Here is a 19,908-nt window from a genome sequence, read left to right as displayed (position 1 = left end):
TATCAATTGGGAAGCATCTTTTTTTTAAGAAAAAAGAAAAAAAAGCAGCAATAGAAACATCAAATCTTCCCAATAGAGCTCTACATCCAATCCTAACAGAGGTATCTGCAGGTAGTTCTCAACTTACAACAGTTCATTTAGTGACCATTCGAAGTTAAAACAGCACTGGAAAAAAGGGACTTAAGATGGTTTTTCACACTAACAACCTTTGCAGCATCCCCAATGTCAAGGGATCAAAATTCAGATGTTTGGCTACTGGTTCACACTTATGACCATTGCAGTGTCCCAGAGTAACGTGACAATTTTTTGCAATCTTCGGAAAGTCAGTCAGGAAGCCAGATTCACTTAACAACTGGGTCATCTACTACAGTGATTTACTTAACAACTGTTGCAGCATCACATGATCAAAATTCAGAGCACGGGTATCAACCCTGCGGTGTCACTTTGCCGTCACATGATGTATTACAATGTTTTTTCCTCTTCGTGGAGCTGGGGTGGGCATGGCCTGCGCATGACACATCCGGACCGTGGACCGCCAGTTTCACACCCCTGATTTAGAGGCAACTCAATGAGCCGAGGTGGCGCAGTGGGTAGAGTGCAGTACTGCAGGCCACTAAAGCTGACTGCTAGATCTGCAGGTCAGCAGTTCAAATCTCATTACCAGTTCAAGGTTGACTCAGCCTTCCATCCTTCCAAGGTGGGTAAAATGAGGACCCGGATTGTGGGGGCAATAGGCTGGCTCTGTTAAAAAGTGCTATTGCTAACATGTTATAATGCGCCCTGAGTTTAAGGAGAAGGGCGGGATAAAAAATTGAGTGAATAAATGAATGGATGAATGGATGAATGAATGAATGAATCAATCAATCAATCAATGAATCAATGAATGAATGGAATCAATGAATCAATCATTCAACCAACCAACCAACCAACCAATCAATCAACAAATAAACAAACAAACAAACTGTCTCATATTTATGACAGTTGCAGTGTCCTGGGGTCACGTGATCAGCTTAACTTTGATGAGCAAATTCAACCAGGGAGCCAGATTCACGTAACCATGTTACTAACTTAAATGCAATGAATCACTGAACAATTGGGGCAAGGAAAGTCATAAAATGGGGCAAAACTCACTTAACAAATGTTTCACTTAGCAACATAAAGGGTGGTCGCAACTTGAGGACAACCTGTATATGTGGGTGTGAAATTTACATTATAGTGATTTGATAGAAGTTTCACCCATTCTTACATGCCTACCGCTGACACGGTTTTTGTCCCTTTGACCAGAGGTGAAATGCTCCCAGTTCGCTTGGGCCTGTCGGTCGGCAGAGAGCCGGTCGTGAATGGAGCGTGAGGCTCCTCCTGTAATGTTCCAGAGGGCTGCTAGAGGGCTGTTAAAATACCGGGAGTTTTAAGGAACAGGATTGGTTGCTATGTTTGCCATTACACTATAAATAGGAGCTGTCATTGTTAGGCGGCCTCAGTTCCTGTCACGACTCTCTTCTTGTCAGCTGTTATTAAAGTTACTTGCAGTTCCCTCAGTGGCAACCTGACTGTTCATTTCTACTCCATGTCACTGCCCACCTGCTGGGACGCTGCCATTTGGGTTCTTTTACCCTCTGCGCATGCGCAAAACATTCTGTGCATGCGCAGAAGGTAAAAGAATCCAAGTGGTGGCATCCAGGCAGTTGGGCAGAACCTCACGCTCAGGGTTGGGCTACTGCCCCGATGGGGGTGAACATGGTGGGGTAGCAAAACTGGAGCTCCACCCCAGAGCACCCAATTTGCACTGAAAGATGTTGAAAGAAAAGGCATAAGCCATGTCCACAGTGTGGTAGTAGAAATTTTGGTAGCCCTTCACTCCTCACGCTCCCTTCACGACCAACTCTCCGACGACCGACAGGTAGGAGTGAACCCGGAGCATTTCACCCCTGCCTTTCACACAAGTTCTGCCAGTGCCTTCCAGCGCCACCTAGTGATCAAACTATAGGAACACACCGCCCATGCAGAGTGGATCCTCAAATCTGGTGTCTTCCACTCTGACTGGGAAATGTGTTGTGCCAGGGAGCTCAGCTCCTTCTGCTGTGCCACATGTCTTGCACAAGCCTGCCTTTCCACCCACTCTTGCACTTGCTTGGTGGCTACCAAAGATACCGGCCTGCCTTCAGGCTTAACGATCTATCATCGTTTTATTTATTTATTTATTTATTTATTTATTTATTTATTTATTTATTCATTCATTCATTCATTCATTCATTCATTCATTCATTCATTCATTCATTTATTCCAATACACAATGAGGGTTTTAGTGGGTATATATCTATATACACATGGTAAAATACATATGCTCCTAATGTAGGAACTTTGCAGCCTAGGTAGAATTTTTTTTGTTTGGGGCCCTTGGCTGCTTTTAGGGCTAGGAGCAGGGGTGGGCTGCTGCCTGGATTGGGGAGGGGAGAACACAATGGGGTAGCAAAAATGGAGCTCCACCCCGGAGCACTCAATTTGCACTGAAAGATGTTGAAAGAAAATGCAGGGCGTCTTGCATAAGCCCCGTCCACAGTGTGGTAGTAGAAATTTCGGTAGCCCTTCACTGGCTAGGACCTATCCTTGGTCTTTGGCTGGAATTCTGCACCCACCCTCCCAAAAAGGGAAACTGGGTCAGGACAAGGAGGTGAACAGAGCCAAGACAAGATATTTGATTTCATTCCTTCTGAATAAAAAACTGCATTGTAATAATTAAGCAATTCTTTTCTCCTTCTGTGTTTAATTCCTATTAATCCATGTTATAAAATTCCAAGCATTTGTGGGAGGTCCCAGGCAGGGCATCAAATTGCACAGTCTCTCATTTCTGATCCAGTAAAAAAGAAAAGAGAAGAGAAGAAAATGAAGACAATCTGCAGAGTGCCTTGCATTGCAGAACCACAAACATGACCAAGAGTTGTTAGATATTTATCTGTAAGAAGCTAATCGATAGCTTGAAAGAGTTTTATCAGCCAGATCAGAGTGACAAAAAGCCAGCAGGGCTGGTTGTTCAGGACTGGGATTAAATAATCATTGCAGGATGGCTTTTTCCAGGGAGTAAACACGGTTAAGAGGCCTGGCTGGAAACTGGTTTACTAATAAGACAGAAGAATGGAACTGTTTGCAGTTAAAGTTATTTTTCTCTTAAAGTGGCACATTGCCTCAACTTTAAAACAACACACAAGCATTTTATTATTTATTTATTTATTTGTTTGTTTGTTCGTTTGTTTATTTGTCATACAAATATAGTATTGTTTAACATAATATAAGTACAGTATAAAGTAGAGGTAGAAAAGATAAAAAAAGACATTTGGACAGGAACGGTAGGCACAAAGGTGCACTTATGCACGCCCCTTACAGACCTCTTAGAAAAGGGGAGAGGTCGATTGCAGATAATGTAAGGTTGAAGATTTTGGGATTGGGGGAAGAAACAACAGAGTCCGGTAGTGAATTCCAGGCGTTGACCACTCTATTGCTGAAATTTCTGTATTTTCTGCAGTCTAGTTTGGAGCTATTTACATTTAGTTTGTATCTATCGCATGCTCTTGTGTTGTTGTTGTTAAAGGCGAAGTAGTCGCCAACAGGGAGTATATTGTGATGTATGATTTTATGAACAACAGTTAAATCAGTTCCGAGGCAGCGTAGCTGTAAATTTTCTAAACATAGTAATTGAAGTCTGGAGGATTAAGGTAATATGTTGTGTGAGGAGTGGAGGATTCTTGTGAAGTATTTCCGGACTCCTTCTATTGTATTGTATTGTATTGTATTGTATTGTATTGTATTGTATTGTATTGTATTGTATTGTATTGTATTGTATTGTATTGTATTGTATTGTATTGTATTGTATTTATTTATTTATTTATTTATTTATTTATTTATTTATTTATTTATTCGATTTTTATGCCGCCCTTCTCCTTAGACTCAGGGCGGCTTACAACATGATAGCAATAGCACTTTTTTAACAGAGCAAGGCTATTGCCCCCACAATCCGGGTCCTCATTAATGTCTGTTATGCAGTGTGGATTCCATGCAGGTGAGCTGTATTCAAGAATTGGTCTGACAAATGTTTTGTATGCTCTGGTTAGTAGATCGGTGCTTCTAGAGAAGAAGCTGCGTAGAATTAAGTTTGTGACTCTTAGTGCTTTTTTGGCAATGCTGTTGCATTAAAGAGGTAAAGCTTTTATTTCAAGGATCAAGAAATGAATAGCAGAAGCACTACTTGTTTCTAAGGTAGATATGGACTGGGGAACAGATGGATCTTTAGATGGCCACAGAACTTTTTTGTATCTATTTGCAGCCATTAAATGGCAGCATGGAGTTTTTCAGCTCAGGTCCAATAGTACTTCAGATAACTAAATCTGTGGGTTAGAATTCAATATGATTTTTAAACTGCTAACTTGGGACAACTCCATCAAACAAAACTGAAAAAAGAAAAGACATGAACTAAACCTTAACTTGTATCTCTAAATTAGTGAATCTGAGCATAGATTTTGTCAATAATATAAGATAAAATAAAATAAAACATCTATTCCCAACTATCTTCTCTAAGACATTTTATCACTGAATGTTTAAAAGTACCAGAAGACATTAAAGAAAATGCTCAGATTAACAAGGCTTTCAAGAAACGCATCTTTTTTTTCAAAATCCCCTTTAAAATCATTCAAATGTTATTCTCTCAATTTTTTGAGATGCTGCATGTATATGCATAGAACCAAATGAACCTATGGGGATATTTCAGGGATGGCGAACCTTTTTGTTGCCGTGTGCCAAAACTACATGCATGTGCCAGCACTCCCATGTGCCAGCACCCATAATGCAATACGCGGTCCCTGCACATGTGCATGTACCCCACACTAGCCAACCAGCCAGCAGGACCATGGAAGAAGGAGCCTCCCAGCCTGCTGTTGCTTATATGTCACCCTTGCACCAATGCTCTGCTCTGGGCATGAGCAGAAAACAGCCCAGCCCACATGGCTTGCCTCTCTCGGGGGCCGCAAGCTGGCTTGCCCTTCTCGACCTGGCTCCCAACCCCGTTGCCAGCCGCTCGTACATGGTGGTGGTGATGTCTCATTCTCCTCCTGGTTGCAACCTGGAGGTCAGAATTGCAGTCCGGCAGCGCCCGCACTCGGAGGACAAAAGAAGAGCTGGCCGAGCGCTGGGATTGGCAGGAGTGCTGGAAAGGCAGCCTGCTTGCCTTTATATCTTGTGCAGCAGCACGAATCCGGCCATTGCCAGGCTCCTTAATGCCACCCAATGGTCTTCGCCCTTATAAATACACAATACTGCAGAAAAAACTGCAGAAAAAAACAATTGCTGCCAACCTGCCTTCCATTGAGGACCTGTATACTGCACAAGTCAAAAAGAGGGCGGGGAAAATATTTACTGACCCCTCACATCCTGGACACAAATTGTTTCAACTCCTACCCTCAAAACGTCGCTACAGAGCCCTGCACACCAAGACAACTAGACACAAGAACAGTTTTTTCCAAAACAGCATCACTCTACTAAACAAATAATCCCCTCAACACTGTCAGACTTTTTACTAAGTCTGCACTTCTATTTCTACTAGTTTTTCTCATCATTCCTATCATCCTTTTCCTCCCACTTAGGACTGTATGACTGTAACTTGTTGCTTGTATCCTAAGATTTTTATTAATATTGATTGTTTCTTCATTGCTTATTTGACCCCTATGGCAATCATTATGGTGATTCTTCACAAATGTATCTTTTTCTTTTAGGTACGCTGAGAGCATATGCACCAAAGACAAATTCCTATCCAACGGCTGTCCTGATCCACCCCGCTTAGCATTGTGATATTAACCAAAGTTGGCTTAGTGCTTCTATGTAGTTGAACTGTAGTCCTTTTATCATGTGTTTTTCATGCTCAGTTACTGCACAGGAAATGCTTGTTCTGGTGAAATGTAAGAACTCATTCCAACTGCTAAAATCATCATCATATTTATGGAGAAATATGGTAATATAAATAGTTAGGATTTTACAGAGTGAATACTGTATTATTCAAATACTGTATAGTGCTTCGGGTTTCATATCAATGCAGCATCTCTCCAAAGCAGCCTAACATTTTCATATTGAAGAAAGTGAAGAAAAAGTGTCATATTGCTAAAATAATAAACTTGCTATATTTGATTTGCTGAAAAAAACTTGAAAAAAGTCTCTTATGTTTTCTTCTTTCTGAAAAAAATCTGCCTTACTAAAGTACAGTGTTCCCTCAATTTTTGCAGGGGATGCGTTCCGAGACCGCCCGCGAAAGTCGAATTTCCGCAAAGTAGAGATGCGGAAGTAAATACACCATTTTTGGCTATGGACAGTATCACAAACCATCCCTTAACACTTTAAACCCCTAAATTACCATTTCCCACTCCCTTGACAACCATTTACTCACCATTATTACTGGTATTCACCATTGAATAGTGATCCTGATATTTATAAACATAATTATTTATTAACAATAATTAATTTTTTTGTTATTTATTTGCAAAAATTATTAGTTTGGCGATGACATCATCGGATGGAAAAACCCATGGTATAGGGAAAAAACCGCGAAGTATTTTTAAATTAATATTTTTTGAAAAACCGTGGTATAGGCTATTCGCGAAGTTCGAACCCGCGAAAATCGAGGGAACACTGTATAGGGATGTGCACTTTTTTAAAAAACAGGTAGACCGTAGAAGAAGCAATTTCCCAAAAAGAGTATTGGCATTGAAAAAGTATAAAATGGGAAATAAAAATGATTGGAAAAGCTTATTTTCAGCATATATTGTACTTTCTCATAAGTTTTCAATTACAATTCAAGCAATGTTTATTATTATTTATTTTATTCATTTATTAATTGGATTTCTATGCCATCCCTCTTTGAGGACTCGGGGCGGCTCACAACATATAAAATATACAATACAAAATATCTCAATTAACTAATTAAAAATCTAACCCCCCCAAAAAAACCCCATAAAAAAACAATCATTCCATTCACTCCACATTCTCTCAACACTTAAGATCCACTTGAGATTTAGAGTAGAGTGACGAAAAATGAAGCCAGGATTAGGACTAGGTTGGGCAACTGAATTGGCAGAATAAATATATTTTAAAAAGTTTTTACTGAAAGAAAATAAGGAAAGGAAGACAGAAAGACAAAAGGAGATTGAAAAGAAAATATGAACACACAGAGACACACCTGTCTCCCACACCCTTCACTCCTAGTAGGGTAGCAATTTTTCCAAACTTCTATTGGGCATGAGGTTTGATTATCATCAGAGGTGGGTTCCTCCTGGTTTGGACTGGATCTCCCGAACCAGTAGCAACCCACTGGTGATGTCACAGATCTGATTTGGTCGGTGCCAGTCCATGGGAGCAGCCATCTTTTAAAAATCTTTATTTGTTTGTTAATTTTTCCCTGTTTGATTGCCTTCTCCTCCTTCGCTGCTTGAAAACAGGCCTTCTTGCCCAGGTTAATACTGGCCTTTATTTCTTTGCCGGAGGCACAGCTGATCAGTTCCTCAGCTATGTTTTAGGCCGATTCCATCTACTGAGCACTGCATGCAGGGGTGGGCTACTGCCCAGATGGATGGGAACACAGTGGGGTAGCGAAAATGGAGCTCCACCCCAGAGCACCCAATTTGCACTGAAAGATGTTGAAAGAAAATGCAGGGCGTCTTGTATAAGCCACGCCCATAGTGGGGTAGTAAAGATTTTGGTAGCCCTTCACTGACTGCACAGAAGCAAAATTGCATGACTATAGCATGCGCGTGAACACACAAAATGTCACGATGCAAACTGGTGGTGAAAGTAAGTGGAACCCACCCCTGCTTATCCTGTTTTTAGTACTTATGGAAGTGAAGTGCAAACAAGTGAAGTTCAAGCAGCGAGGACTCCTGCAGTTGGGCTTCAAACTCCTTTCTAAAGGTTAGGAACAGTCTTGTCTGGAAGTGCCCATTATTGCTTGCTCTTATTGCACAATCCACATGAAATTAGTGCCAAATTTTCCTCTCTAGGCCTCCTCTGAATATAGCATTATATACATTTCAGAGATTGCCCAAATAGAGGTAATTAATAAGTCAAAAGCTCATGTTAACCCCCCCCCCTAAAAACCAACACATTCTTGGTGATAGAGGTGTTAATTTCATCACTTATCTGAAAAGCCTGTTTCTAAACCCCAAAAGAGAGGGTGGCTTAGCCAAAGCTTATACCAACATGTGTTGACACAGTTCCTAAAATACCCATCTGTTCTGGATCTCAATTGCTTATTCCCAAGATGATGCATCTCCTTTCAAATTAACAGGTGGGATCAGCCCCTTGCTCATATTTGGCAGCGGTTGCATCAAAACAGGTTTCTCCTGCAAAAGAGAAATAACCTCAGCTAAACCTGCAGTGTTACCTGCCTGAGGACAGATAAAAGCAGTAGCCATCCAATGGTATGCTAAATTACAACTCTGAAGATATCTACAAAGCTTGAGCAATTGTAAACCAGGCCAAGAGTTATAGTTTAGCCATATCAGCAGGGGTGGGCAGCAGGCAGGACAGGGTGGAACGCAGTTCCACCGGCAGAAATGAAGCTGCATGCACAGCTCCAGCTGACCAGCGGCAGTAACTTCCTGGATTACCAATCTCAGCTCGGCACTCCTTTTCCCCCCTGATGCTGCTGCTGTGCTCTCCTTGCTTTTTTCCTCTTTCCTCCTTCCTGGCCTCAGACGAGCTTCCCTCTCCTGCCTGGCTCCCCTCCAGCGTCACATGGCCACCTCCCAAGGCCAGGAGAGCCGCGTCATGCCAAATCAGCCTGGGCTGTGGTCCTTTTCCCCTTGCGAATCCCTCACTCTTCCCACAGCTGAGATGAAAAGGCATAGTGCGGCAAAAACAGTTCACTTGAACAATGGTGATTGTTCAAGCCACTCCCATCTGGTCACATGACTGTCGAGCCACACCCACAAGTAAGCCACACCCACAATGTGGCAGTAAAAATTTTGGCTGCCCATTACTGCATATCAGAGTGCCCAATGGCTTACTTTGCCCCCTAAGATCTCCGTGGGACTTAATAAATCGCTCCCTATATCCTTCCCCTTGTTAGAAATGACAAAATAAACTTGGATTGATTAAAAACAAAGAGTATTTATTGGAAAGAAATAATAATAACAGCAGTTTGCAAAGAGCAGTGGATCTTTCAGCATGACCTTAAATTGAGGTTCGAGCCAAAAGCTCCACTTAAAATTTCAAAATCAGTACATTTTATAGTCTCTATCTCATCCCCCACCCCCACAATGCTCCTCCTCTCGGATACAGTCACCGATCACAGCTACTCCATAATGCCTCAGAGACAACAGCATCTCTTCCCATTATTTTGCCCATAAAATATTTTACAACAACAGCATTTTCTTATCTCCTTTGCCTTGGCATTAAGGAATGTCCCTTTGTTGGTCCCCTTTCTAACCAATGAAATAATATATGTTCAGCATATATTTTCTTCAACTTAAAGCAACTAATCTTTTACAAGTTCAAGCTGGAAGGGACCCTGTAGGTAATCTAGTCCAACCCCCTGCCCAAGCAGAATTAAATCTTCTACATTTATATACATTGGTTTATAGAATTCACTTCCAGAAGAGGTCGTGACAGCTGTCAGCCTGGATAGTTTCAAGGCAGGATTAGACAGATTGATGGATGCCATGTATATTGGTGATTATTGAAATGGATGTCCAAGTGCCACCTCTATGTTGGTTGAGACAGGCAGGATTCCCTTGGGTACCATTTGTTGGGGGTCAAGGGAAAGGGAGGGTTTTGCCTTCTCTTTCTGCTCAAGATCCCCATGTACAATTGGTGGGCCACTGTGTGACTCAGAATACTGGACTCGATGGGCTTTGGCCCGATTCAGCATGGCTCTTCTTATCTTCTTATGTTCTTATCTCATTTTCCCTGAGCTGCTGCTGCTGCTACTCACAAACTTGCTACAAGAAAGAGAAGTAGCTTAAGAGAGCAAGTGACCGGAGAGCAGATCAGATGAGGGATCAGTATTCTCCCAGTTGGTTTTTCTGTGTATGTCAATCTTCTCATTTATAAGAACAGCACCCTTATGCCTGCTTTCATTGTCCTCTTAAGAATAGTATGCCTGATTTCCCAGGTAGCACCATGTTAGGAGGTCTTCCATCACAATGTAAGGTCAGCTCCCTTCCAATTCTCATTGATGAGTTGATGTGGCCAAGGCATAACTGAACAATTACAGTGATTCACTTAGCAAATGTGGCAAGAGAGGTCATAAAATGGAGCAAAACTCACTTAACAACAGTCTCACTTAGCAACATAAATCAAAGGGTCAATTGTGCTTATAAGTTGAAGACTCCCTGTAGATGGCTCATCAGAGATATCCTTGATGGGGAAGTGTGGGGGAGAAACAAGAAGGTGGCTGCATTAAGTGTTAACTCTGTCCTTTCTATAGACACATCGACATACATTTACAAAGAAGGTGGCACTTCTACTGTATGGGTATGCTGCCATCTTCATTTCCTTGCCTCTTCTTCCCCATGCTGTTCCTTAAATCTCACACACTTTCAGCCAAAGGTTATTATGCCGTCTTTCTTTTATTGATAACTAGTAGTGAATACCCATGCTTCGCTACAAAACTATGTGATTGGCAGAGGTGGGTTTTAGCAGGTTGTGATCAGTTCTGGAGAATTGGTAACAGAAATTTTGAGTAGTTTGGGGAACTGGTAGTGGAAATTTTGAGTACCACCTCTGACTGGCTACTCCCCCATCTATTCTCTGCCTCCCAAGTCCCAGCCGATCAAGAAGAGATGGGGATTTTGCAATGGAGATTTTGCAGTATCCTTCTCCTGGAGTGGGGTGGGAATGGAGATTTTACAGTTTCTTTCCCCTGCCATGCCCACCAAGCCATACCCACCAAGCTACACCCATAAAACCGGTAGTAAAAAAAATTGAATCCCATCACTGGTGATCGGGCTTGATAAATCGACAGTTAAAGCTTGAAAATTAATGAGTAGTTATAAATGGGCTTGATACGTTGACACTTAAACTTGAACATTTATGTAGAATGTTAGCATCAGAGCATGTTAATATAAGGCAACTGGCAGTTGGAACAGAGTTCTTTTCTGGTGGGGAGTGGGAGTAGAACATTTAACTCAGCATCAGAGCGTGTTAATATAATACCGTATAAGAAATACTAATGATCTGATGGCCATTTCGAAAAACCCTTTCTTAGCGAACACCTAGTAGCCAAGAGGAACATAAATGTCAAGTTTCAAGTTTGTAGGTTTTAAAGTTCTGGAGATTTCATCACAAGTGACTGGTATTTAACTTTTTTTAATATATATATATATATACACATAGATAAATAATACAATACATAACAAATAATGACAAAGATCCCAAGAAAAACACATTCTTCTTTTGTAGAAAAACAATAGTTGGATGTGGCCTGTTCGTTCCAAAGTTAAGTTATAAAGCAGACAAGTGTGTAACATTTGTTCCGGACTTTTAGGTGGAGAATGAGGACTTTTCCCCCTCATAAAATGTAGGCTTTCTTAAAATTCAGCTTTTGGCTTAGCCTTTCATAACATTCTCTTGAATCACAGCTGTTGTCACTCTTGGCCTGTACATCTGCTAGATAAGATTGTCTTTCTCTGTAAGTAGATTCCACCCCCCCTATTGAACTCAAATTAGTTTATTAAGACTTCTAGGTGGAGGAGGAGTCTTCCTTTGGCCCTGCATATCAATCAGGCTTTACAGAGAACCCTTTTGGAGCCTATATAATTTTGACCACAAGGATCTGCATTGGCTGCTGATCAGTTTCCGGTCACAATTCAAAGTGTTGGTTATGACCTTTAAAGCCCTACATGGCATTGGACCAGAGTACCTCCGGAACTGCCTACTACCGCATGAATCCCAGCGACCGATAAGGTCCCACAGAGTTGGCCTTCTCCGGGTCCTGTTGACTAACCAATGTCATCTGGTGGGCCCCAGGGGAAGAGCCTTCTCTGTGGCAGCCCCGGCCCTCTGGAATCAACTTCCCCCAGAGATTAGAACTGCCCCCACCCTCCTTGTCTTTCGTAAATTATTCAAGACTCACTTATACCGCCAGGCATGGGGGAGTTCAGATACCTTTCTCCCCAGGCTTCTTTATATTTTGTTTCATGTTTGGCATGAATGTGCTGTTTGGTTTTTAAATATATGATAGGGTTTTATATGCTTCTTTTAATATTAGATTTGTTTTGCTATAATATTGTTTTTATTGTTGTGAGCCGCCCCGAGTCTTCGGAGAGGGGCGGCATACAAATCTAATAAATAATAATAATAATAATAATAATAATAATAATAATAATAATAATAATCTTATCAGGTCCTGATCTTTCCCCAGAATCTTAAGAAATATTGCATCTTTCTCATGCTAGGGAAGAATTCTGCCTAAAATTGTATAGTATAGTTATTTTTACACACGTCCTTATTCTTTTGGTGAGTGGGGGGTGGGGGGAAGGATTCATATGGTGTTACCCTGAGGCGGGAAAGGGACAGTGAAATGGTGACTCATCCCAGGTGTTGTCAGTGCATTGCACTCACATGTTGTTGCACCCCCCCCCCCGTGCTGCTTCTCTCTATATAATCTGGAATCCAAGCATAAATTGAACACTGTTGTCAGCTACCAGAGCCGACTTCTGCCTACTGTTATTGCTTCTGGTGTTAACTTCTACCAATTAATTGCACTTCTCCTCCACTGTTGACTTTTTTCTAAGCAACACAAATGATGGCAACTCTCCTTCATTCTCAGTGCCTTCTCTATCTGTCTCAGAAACAGGCAAGAATTAAACTGGATAATCTACTGAGTAGCCCTCAAAGAATTTCTGTTTGCTGCTTCTTGGAAGCTACATTAAGATGGAAATTAAGCCAAAGCAGGGACCTTTGATGTAGTGTATTCTCTTTGAAATCACTTTAGGAAGGGAATGGCTGTAGGCAGTTCCTGGGGACACTTGCATTCTATGATAAGAACATCATTGAGGGATCTTAAAAGTACTATCTTCTTTTTAATTTCCCTTTGTGGGACCTCCAAAAAATCCTCACAGGTGTCAGTGCAATGTTGCTATCAGCTTTTCTCTCTCTTTGTGTTATTCTGCTATTCTTTCACAAGCCACATAACTACTTTCAGCTCAGGGGTTCGCTTCATATTTCAGCTGCCTTAAATATCCTACGCATCAAGACATCCTACGCATTTCAAAACAAGTGACAAATGTTGGTGCGTAGATGAGATGAGCTCAAGTCACTCTGTCCTCACTCCCCACCCCCCAAAAAGAGCCTGGAGCATATCAATAAACCTGTAGTGGCAAATTCTGGACTCCTGCCATGAAGTCAAATGTCAGTATCTAAACAAATGACTGGGCCCTCTTGTAAAAATAAAATAAAATAAAATAGAAATGTGGATAAAACAGTCCTGGAGTACATCCAGATTCTTGTAGCCCCGGGAGGTGAAGGTACTCTCCTAGCCTGATTTTGATGTTTGAATGAGCCATGTTTTCTTATGCACTCACATGCATACAGCCCCGGGTTCAAGGCAGTTATTTAGGAAAGTAAGCTATTTCCATTCTCTCTCCAAGTCCTGGGCACTGGGGGAAGTTTCTTGGGCTTGCAAGGTATACAGTGAGTATTTTTCATCATGCAAGCCAGCAGGTTCCTTCTCTCCTTCTCCTTCTGATCGCTTTTGTTTACGGAGAAGACATTTCCATGCTTTTCTCTTTCTCTTCCCATTCTTCTTCTGACTCATAAGTACCTTTGATGATGGCTACTCTTTCAGACATATTCATTGAGTGGGGAAGGAGAAGGTAGTTGTACAACAGAGAAGCTAGAATGGCTCCAGAAATGGGTCCAATCCAGAACACCTGAAAAATCAATACAAGGAATTATTATTATTATTATTATTATTATTATTATTATTATTATTATTATTATTACCCCTCTCCGCAGACTCGGGGCGGCTAACAACAATGATAAAAAAACAACATGTAACAATCCAATATAATAAAACAACCAAAAACCCTTATTATTAGTTAAAGACTTTCAAATTTCCCCAACTAAGCCAACTAGCACAGTTAATACAGTTATTGGTGGATCTGCAGAAGACACGGGTCTTGGTTAAATGGGACCAAGTAGGCTTGGTAGGTTCTGAAAAGCTATCCATTATTTTAACAACAAGTTAAGTTGTGTGAATCAGAATATCCTATAAAGGCATAATAACTTTTGTTTTGACACAGCATATTATGCGACACAGTCTAGTAGTTCATAATGCCTCTAAATTTCAGAAAAAATGAATTGTTTCTGCTTGTGCAAAATCTCTGTGACTTTTCAGAATTAGAAGATAATATGAAAGGCATGTAGAATGAATATATATACATTCCTTGATTGTCTTCAGATCCTTATGAAATAACATCAATTTGAAGGTGGTGGTGGTTGTTGTTATAATTATAGATAGATAGAATAGATAGAATTCTTTATTGGCCAAGCGGGATTGGACACACAAGGAATTTGTCTTTGTGCATTTGCTCTCAGTGTACATAAAAGTAAATATAGATTTGTTAATAATAATAATAATAATAATAATAATAATAATAATAATAATATAATAATAATAATAACAACAACAACAACAACAACAACTATAACAACAATAGTTGTTGTTATTGTTGCTGTTGTTATTGTTTTGTTGTTGTTGTTGTTATATTATTATTATTATTATTATTATTATTATTATTATTATTATTATTATTATTATTATTATACAAAGACAAAAAAAATGAACAAACAGAAACATCGTTTCCAAGGAAGGAAATCATGTTTCATTGATACTTGTGGTAATCGTTTATAATTAATGCTATACTTTTTTTTGAAATATTTTTGGATATTGAAATATATTGAGTTACTGTATGTAATAGATCATGATGTTACTGATCTGGAGTAGACCATAATCCAACCCCATTTCTACTTAGCACAAGAATCCATTTCTTATGATTTGGAAACTATATTTCTGTTGAACAACCCTCACTTTGATAAACTATAATGTCAAAGCCCTATTCATATGTAATGTTATTAAGGTAGATATTGCCCATGCTATAATTGTGGATTTAGTTACTTTTAATGCAGAACTTTGCATTTATCTGTATTAAATTCCATTCTGTTCTTTTCATCCCACTTTTCTAATGTATTATAATATCTTGGATTTCTATTTTCTTCAGTCTTAATTATCCTTCCCAGTTTTATGTTGCCTGCTAACTGAATAAGCATTCCTTCCGCTAGAAAGCTGCCATTAAGAATATGGTTCGATCAATTTCATTTTGGTTACTAGGAGCTATGCCGCTATGATAAATCCACTTCTTACCCAATGAGCAGAGGTAAATCTTTTCATGATAACAGCAGGTCCAAAAGATCTGGCAGGATTCATAGAGCAGCCAGTGAAATAGATCTGTAGAGGAGAACAACAAAAAAAGTTAGGCATATAAACTTCCCTTGACACTTCAAGGCGGACTTTTCTAACAATCTGTTTGCTCCCTCCCCTGGGAGATTACCCGTCAATTGTCCCTCAACTAGATTAGATTAGATTAGATTTATTGGATTTATATGCCGGCCCTCTCCGTAGACTCGGGCAGCTCACAACAATGGTAAAAAACAATACATAGTAACAAATCTAATATTTAGCAATCTAAATTACAGTTTTAGGTTAAAAAATCCAAAAGAAACCCCAATATATAAAAAACAAGCACACAGTCGAATCATACACAGAAACTACATGGGCAAGGGGGAGATGTTTCAATTCCCCCATGCCTGACGGCAGAGGTGGGTTTTAAGGAGTTTCCGAAAGGCAAGGAGGGTGGGGGCAATCCTAATCTCTGGGGGGTGCTGGTTCCAGATGGTCGGAGCCACCACAGAGAAGGCTCTTCCCGCCAGATGACATTGTTTAGTCGACGGGACCCGGAGAAGGCCAACTCTGTGGGACCTAATCGGTCGCTGGGATTCGTGCGGCAGAAGGCGGCCCCTGAGATATTCTGGTCCGATGCTCTGTAGGGCTTTATAGCTAGCATTTATCTTGCCATATACTATGGGAAATCTGGTTTCCCGTATCACAGCAGCCCAGAGGTGGGTCTACTGCAGTAGTCTGGTAATGGCCCACCGATTGCTCAATTTGTGTGCGACAGCTTCGGTGCTGCTTTTGCCAGTCCATGTGCAGAGCCATTTTTTAAAAATGAATTTTTGGCTTTTCTTTGCTTCTGTGCATGCGCAGAAGCAAAATCACACAAGGGGACACGTGGGCATGTGCTTAACATCGCAATGTTCACACAGTGCACTAGTATGGAAGTAAGAGGAACCTGCAGCAGCCAAATATTAAAGAGTCTCTGATGGATCCTGCTCCCAGCACCAGTCATGGAGAACACAAAAGATCAGGCAATAAACATCAAGGAAAAGTAATCGTTTAAGAGGGATGTTGGCAGTTCCAACTGTGCCTTGAAGCTACAGAGGCTTTATCATATGTGCTGATGTTTGGAGGAAAGGCAAGGAAAGACATTGTATTATTATTGCTGTTAGCCGCCCCGAGTCTACGGAGAGGGGCGGCATACAAATCTGATTAATAAATAAATGAAGTTCAGCACAGCCACTGAATTGTTTTGTGAGGACTGAGTGTTTTAAATTCTGTTAATGACACCACTCATTAACAGCATGGGTGTTCAACTTTTTGGGTTGCCTCGGCTGCACTGATTGAAGAGGAATTGTCTTATCTGTTAATAACAAACTTCATTTTTTCTAAAGTTATTTTATTGAAGTTTTTTTAAATAAGCATGGGGCCACTTTACTAGTTGTCCAGTCTGTGGGTTGGAAGCACCTAGTCCACAGTAACTACAGTAGATCCAAAGTTTGTTTTGAAATTTTGTGCCTTACAAATGGGAAGACATTGCCCAGGAAATTATCCTATTCTCAGAAAATCCCTATGTTCCTAATGGTCAACTCTGCAGAAAAGATTGTATCTACGGATGTCTTGCTCCCCTGCAGTTCACCCACACGCTGCTTCAACAGGAGGAAGAACAGACTGTAATAATGTGGGGGTGGTTACCAGCCAAAAGTGGCGGTGATGAGTCGAACACACTCCCTCCATTTGCTCTTTATGCACAACGAGCACAAACAACACTTACCCCCACCAGATGGCCCAGGGTGACTGACAATCCAATGGACAGAGATGGGGATCCCACATTGTCATTTCGGCGGTTGTCAGTTGAGGCAAAAATGCACAAGACCAGCTGGAAAGTCAAGATAATCTCCACGACCACAGCCTGACCTGCCGTTGTGTTGTTGCTAAGCTGTTAGGAGAAAAAGGACACAGGCTTAGGCTTCTTGTCAGGAAGTCACTTCTGCTAAAAATCAAGAAGAATTGTGAACGCCAGACTGTGGAAGAGGGCTTTGTGATTGCCTTTTGGTTTAAATCTTTTTGAGATGTGCTCTGCAATTAACTCTGCACAGTGGCTTTTCTTGTGTCGCTGGGGCTGTGTTCCTTAATCTCAAATAAACAATTCCATTTAGCAAGTTTCAGCAGAGGTATGAGATTAGAGGCACCTTCCCAAAAGAACAAGGTTAAGAGGCTTTTTAAAGCTCTAAAAAAAAATAATAGAGCGTGTTTCTTTGGACGTTAAGGAGTTCAACCCTGATTTTGTAAAATATCTTTCGTATTATGTCTTGGTCACAGAAATTAAGCTTTCTCTCCTTCCCCCATCTGGAATATTTTCCTTTGGATAATGATGTATTTACCCATGTGTCCAATGGCCTTTAAAACCATTGGGACTTGTTGAAGGTAACATAAGGAAAGAAAAAGAGATTATTCAGTAATTTGGAATAGATTTAAATTTTATTTTTCCTTTTTTTTCTTTATTCATTTTTCAATATACATATCAGTAAACCTTTTTTAACAGTACTGTTTCATATGCACCACATGGTTATTTACCTTTGTTTCTATACATCTTTATTTCTCTGCTTTAACCACTTACACCACCTATTCCACACCTCATAAAATCACATGTGGTGGCAATGTGCTAAGGTGAATAAGTATTGGGAACAGATAAGGAGATGGCTACAAGAAATTACAGGAGAACAGATAGAATTTAAACCTTAACTATTTCTATTAGGAATCATTGACAACAAGGTAAAGAAACAAATCCAGTACATCCTTTTACAAATAATAACCACAGCAAGATTTGCATACACTCAATATTGGGAACTGGAAAATTGATTGATTGTCTAATTTATTATGATTAAACTTTGGGTTCAATGAATTAAATGTTTCCCTGTGATCTTTTTCAGGGATTTTGATATGTAGGCCTGCTATACATGTTTGTAGCTGTCTGTCTTTTTCTGTTCAAAGCCCTCTTTCCTTGCATTAAGCTAGAAATGATTACTCTGATTATCAAAAGCTATTTTTCCAGGAGGCTTCAGGAGGGAACAATATATATACAGTACAGGTATATACAACATATGTATATGTATGCTTGTGTGCGCGCGTGTAAATCCTAGGCACCATTCTTTTGATGCCTTTCCAACAACGCACAAATCAAAGCATGCAAATTTGCACCAAGTGTGAAATTACTGGGAAAAGAAAAACAATGAATCTTTAATAAGCAGCCAATAACTCTAGGTAGATTCCTGCTCCTGCTGATCCTTTGATCTATGGCAGTGATTGAGTTAATGCATTTCTTGCTTTTCTTTTTAAACCAACTCACTCATCCCCTTAGGATAGGGGAACATTTGCAAAGAGCTGTGCCTTGTAAATAGCTCCATGCATGCTAGCAAACTTCTAGGGCCGTGGATGAGAGAACATTTCCCTCTTATGTTCCATCTGTTGTACCCCCTTCACTCTAGGAGTGGAAAAGACAATTTTGCACCGGTATCCAGGAACAGAACAGTTGCTGCTACTTTTCCCTTGAGGTGCAAATTTTCCTCGAACCAGGCTGAGAATTCCTCCTACAGATTATTAGACCCCACCGCCTTGCGAGAGGACACACTTACCCCATTGGCTGCCAGGTTGCCGCGGGTATTGGTGGGGGTCACTCCGTAAAGGATGCCTGCACCAGCAATGGCCCCCAGCAGTTGAGCCACGATATAAAACAACATCCGGAGGAAAGAGATCTGGTTCCCAACAAAGAAGGCGATGGTCACCGCTGGGTTGATATGGCCACCGCTGATGTGGCCAAAGGTCTGCACCATTGTGCCAATGGCCAAGCCAAATGCCAGGGAAATCTGAAGGACGCTTGGCAAGGCTGAGGGCCACTTCAAGGCTGAGCCCAAACCAAAGAACACAAAAAGCATGGTTGCCAAGAACTCGGTGAAGACGGCTCGGAGAAAAACAACGGTGCAAACTTCCCTCCTCATGGCTGCGCTGGAGCTGGTGGACTGGTGATGATAAGGCCAAAGAAATAAAAGGATTGTCCAAAAGTTGGGGCTGTGCAGATATATATATATATATATAGCTTTCTCTCTGTAGGTGTAGCAACAAGGGATTGTGCCCAAGTGTGGGTGGAGTCAAGGAAGTGGCCAGTCCCCTTTTCTACCTGCTCTTCTGGAGTTTGGAAACTTTCCATCTCCAAGCCAAGGTCTAAGCTTTCTCCTTTTGCAAACTCCAATTTGGATGCTAATTTCCTTATTTTTATCTCCACACAATGGAGCCTTGTTGAATGGCTTTGCTGTCATGAGATAGCCACAGCATTGCATAAAGATATACAGATTAGCACCTAGTCTGTTTACACCGCCCCTTCTCACTCCCCAGCCTTTTTCTTTTTCTAAGCATCTTTGATTTGTAACCTTAGGCTCTTTTTTTTAAAGGATTTTTTTTTTTAAAAGCATTTGGATTCTGAC

The 19,908-nt window shown here is 40.8% G+C and overlaps 1 protein-coding gene across 2 annotated transcripts; it reads right to left on the bottom strand.

The window, feature by feature from the left end:
* Positions 1-12,868: 12,868 nt before the first annotated feature.
* On the bottom strand, positions 12,869-19,425 carry AQP5 (aquaporin 5). 2 transcript variants are annotated; one of them, XM_070736031.1, is made up of 5 exons: positions 19,063-19,425; positions 17,202-17,366; positions 15,398-15,481; positions 13,735-13,904; positions 12,869-12,978 (listed from the first exon to the last, which is right to left on the bottom strand). In XM_070736031.1, exons 1-5 carry the CDS (start codon positions 19,423-19,425, stop codon positions 12,897-12,899), a joined length of 864 nt encoding a protein of 287 aa, XP_070592132.1. In that variant the 3' UTR covers positions 12,869-12,896. The 2 variants fall into 2 exon arrangements, with proteins under 2 accessions (XP_070592132.1, XP_070592133.1); XM_070736032.1 differs by lacking the exon at positions 12,869-12,978 and having other exon boundaries at positions 13,330-13,904.
* Positions 19,426-19,908: the final 483 nt, after the last annotated feature.

This window comes from Erythrolamprus reginae, chromosome 2 (genome assembly GCF_031021105.1).
Source record: "Erythrolamprus reginae isolate rEryReg1 chromosome 2, rEryReg1.hap1, whole genome shotgun sequence".
Classification (NCBI taxonomy): domain Eukaryota; kingdom Metazoa; phylum Chordata; class Lepidosauria; order Squamata; family Dipsadidae; genus Erythrolamprus; species Erythrolamprus reginae.
Note: the sequence above shows the minus strand (reverse complement) of the source record. Positions and strands in the feature narration are given on the sequence as shown.

What these genes read in the sequence shown, in the direction of transcription:
- AQP5 (XM_070736031.1), bottom strand. Translation starts at nt 19,425, where the DNA reads ATGAGGAGGGAAGTTTGCACCGTTGTTTTTCTCCGAGCCGTCTTCACC. An exon ending in GCAACCTGGCAGCCAATGGG is followed by an intron (nt 17,367 to 19,062) that starts GTAAGTGTGTCC and finishes TTCTCCTAACAG; the next exon opens with CTTAGCAACAACACAACGGC. An exon ending in CCCTGGGCCATCTGGTGGGG is followed by an intron (nt 15,482 to 17,201) that starts GTAAGTGTTGTT and finishes TCTCCTCTACAG; the next exon opens with ATCTATTTCACTGGCTGCTC.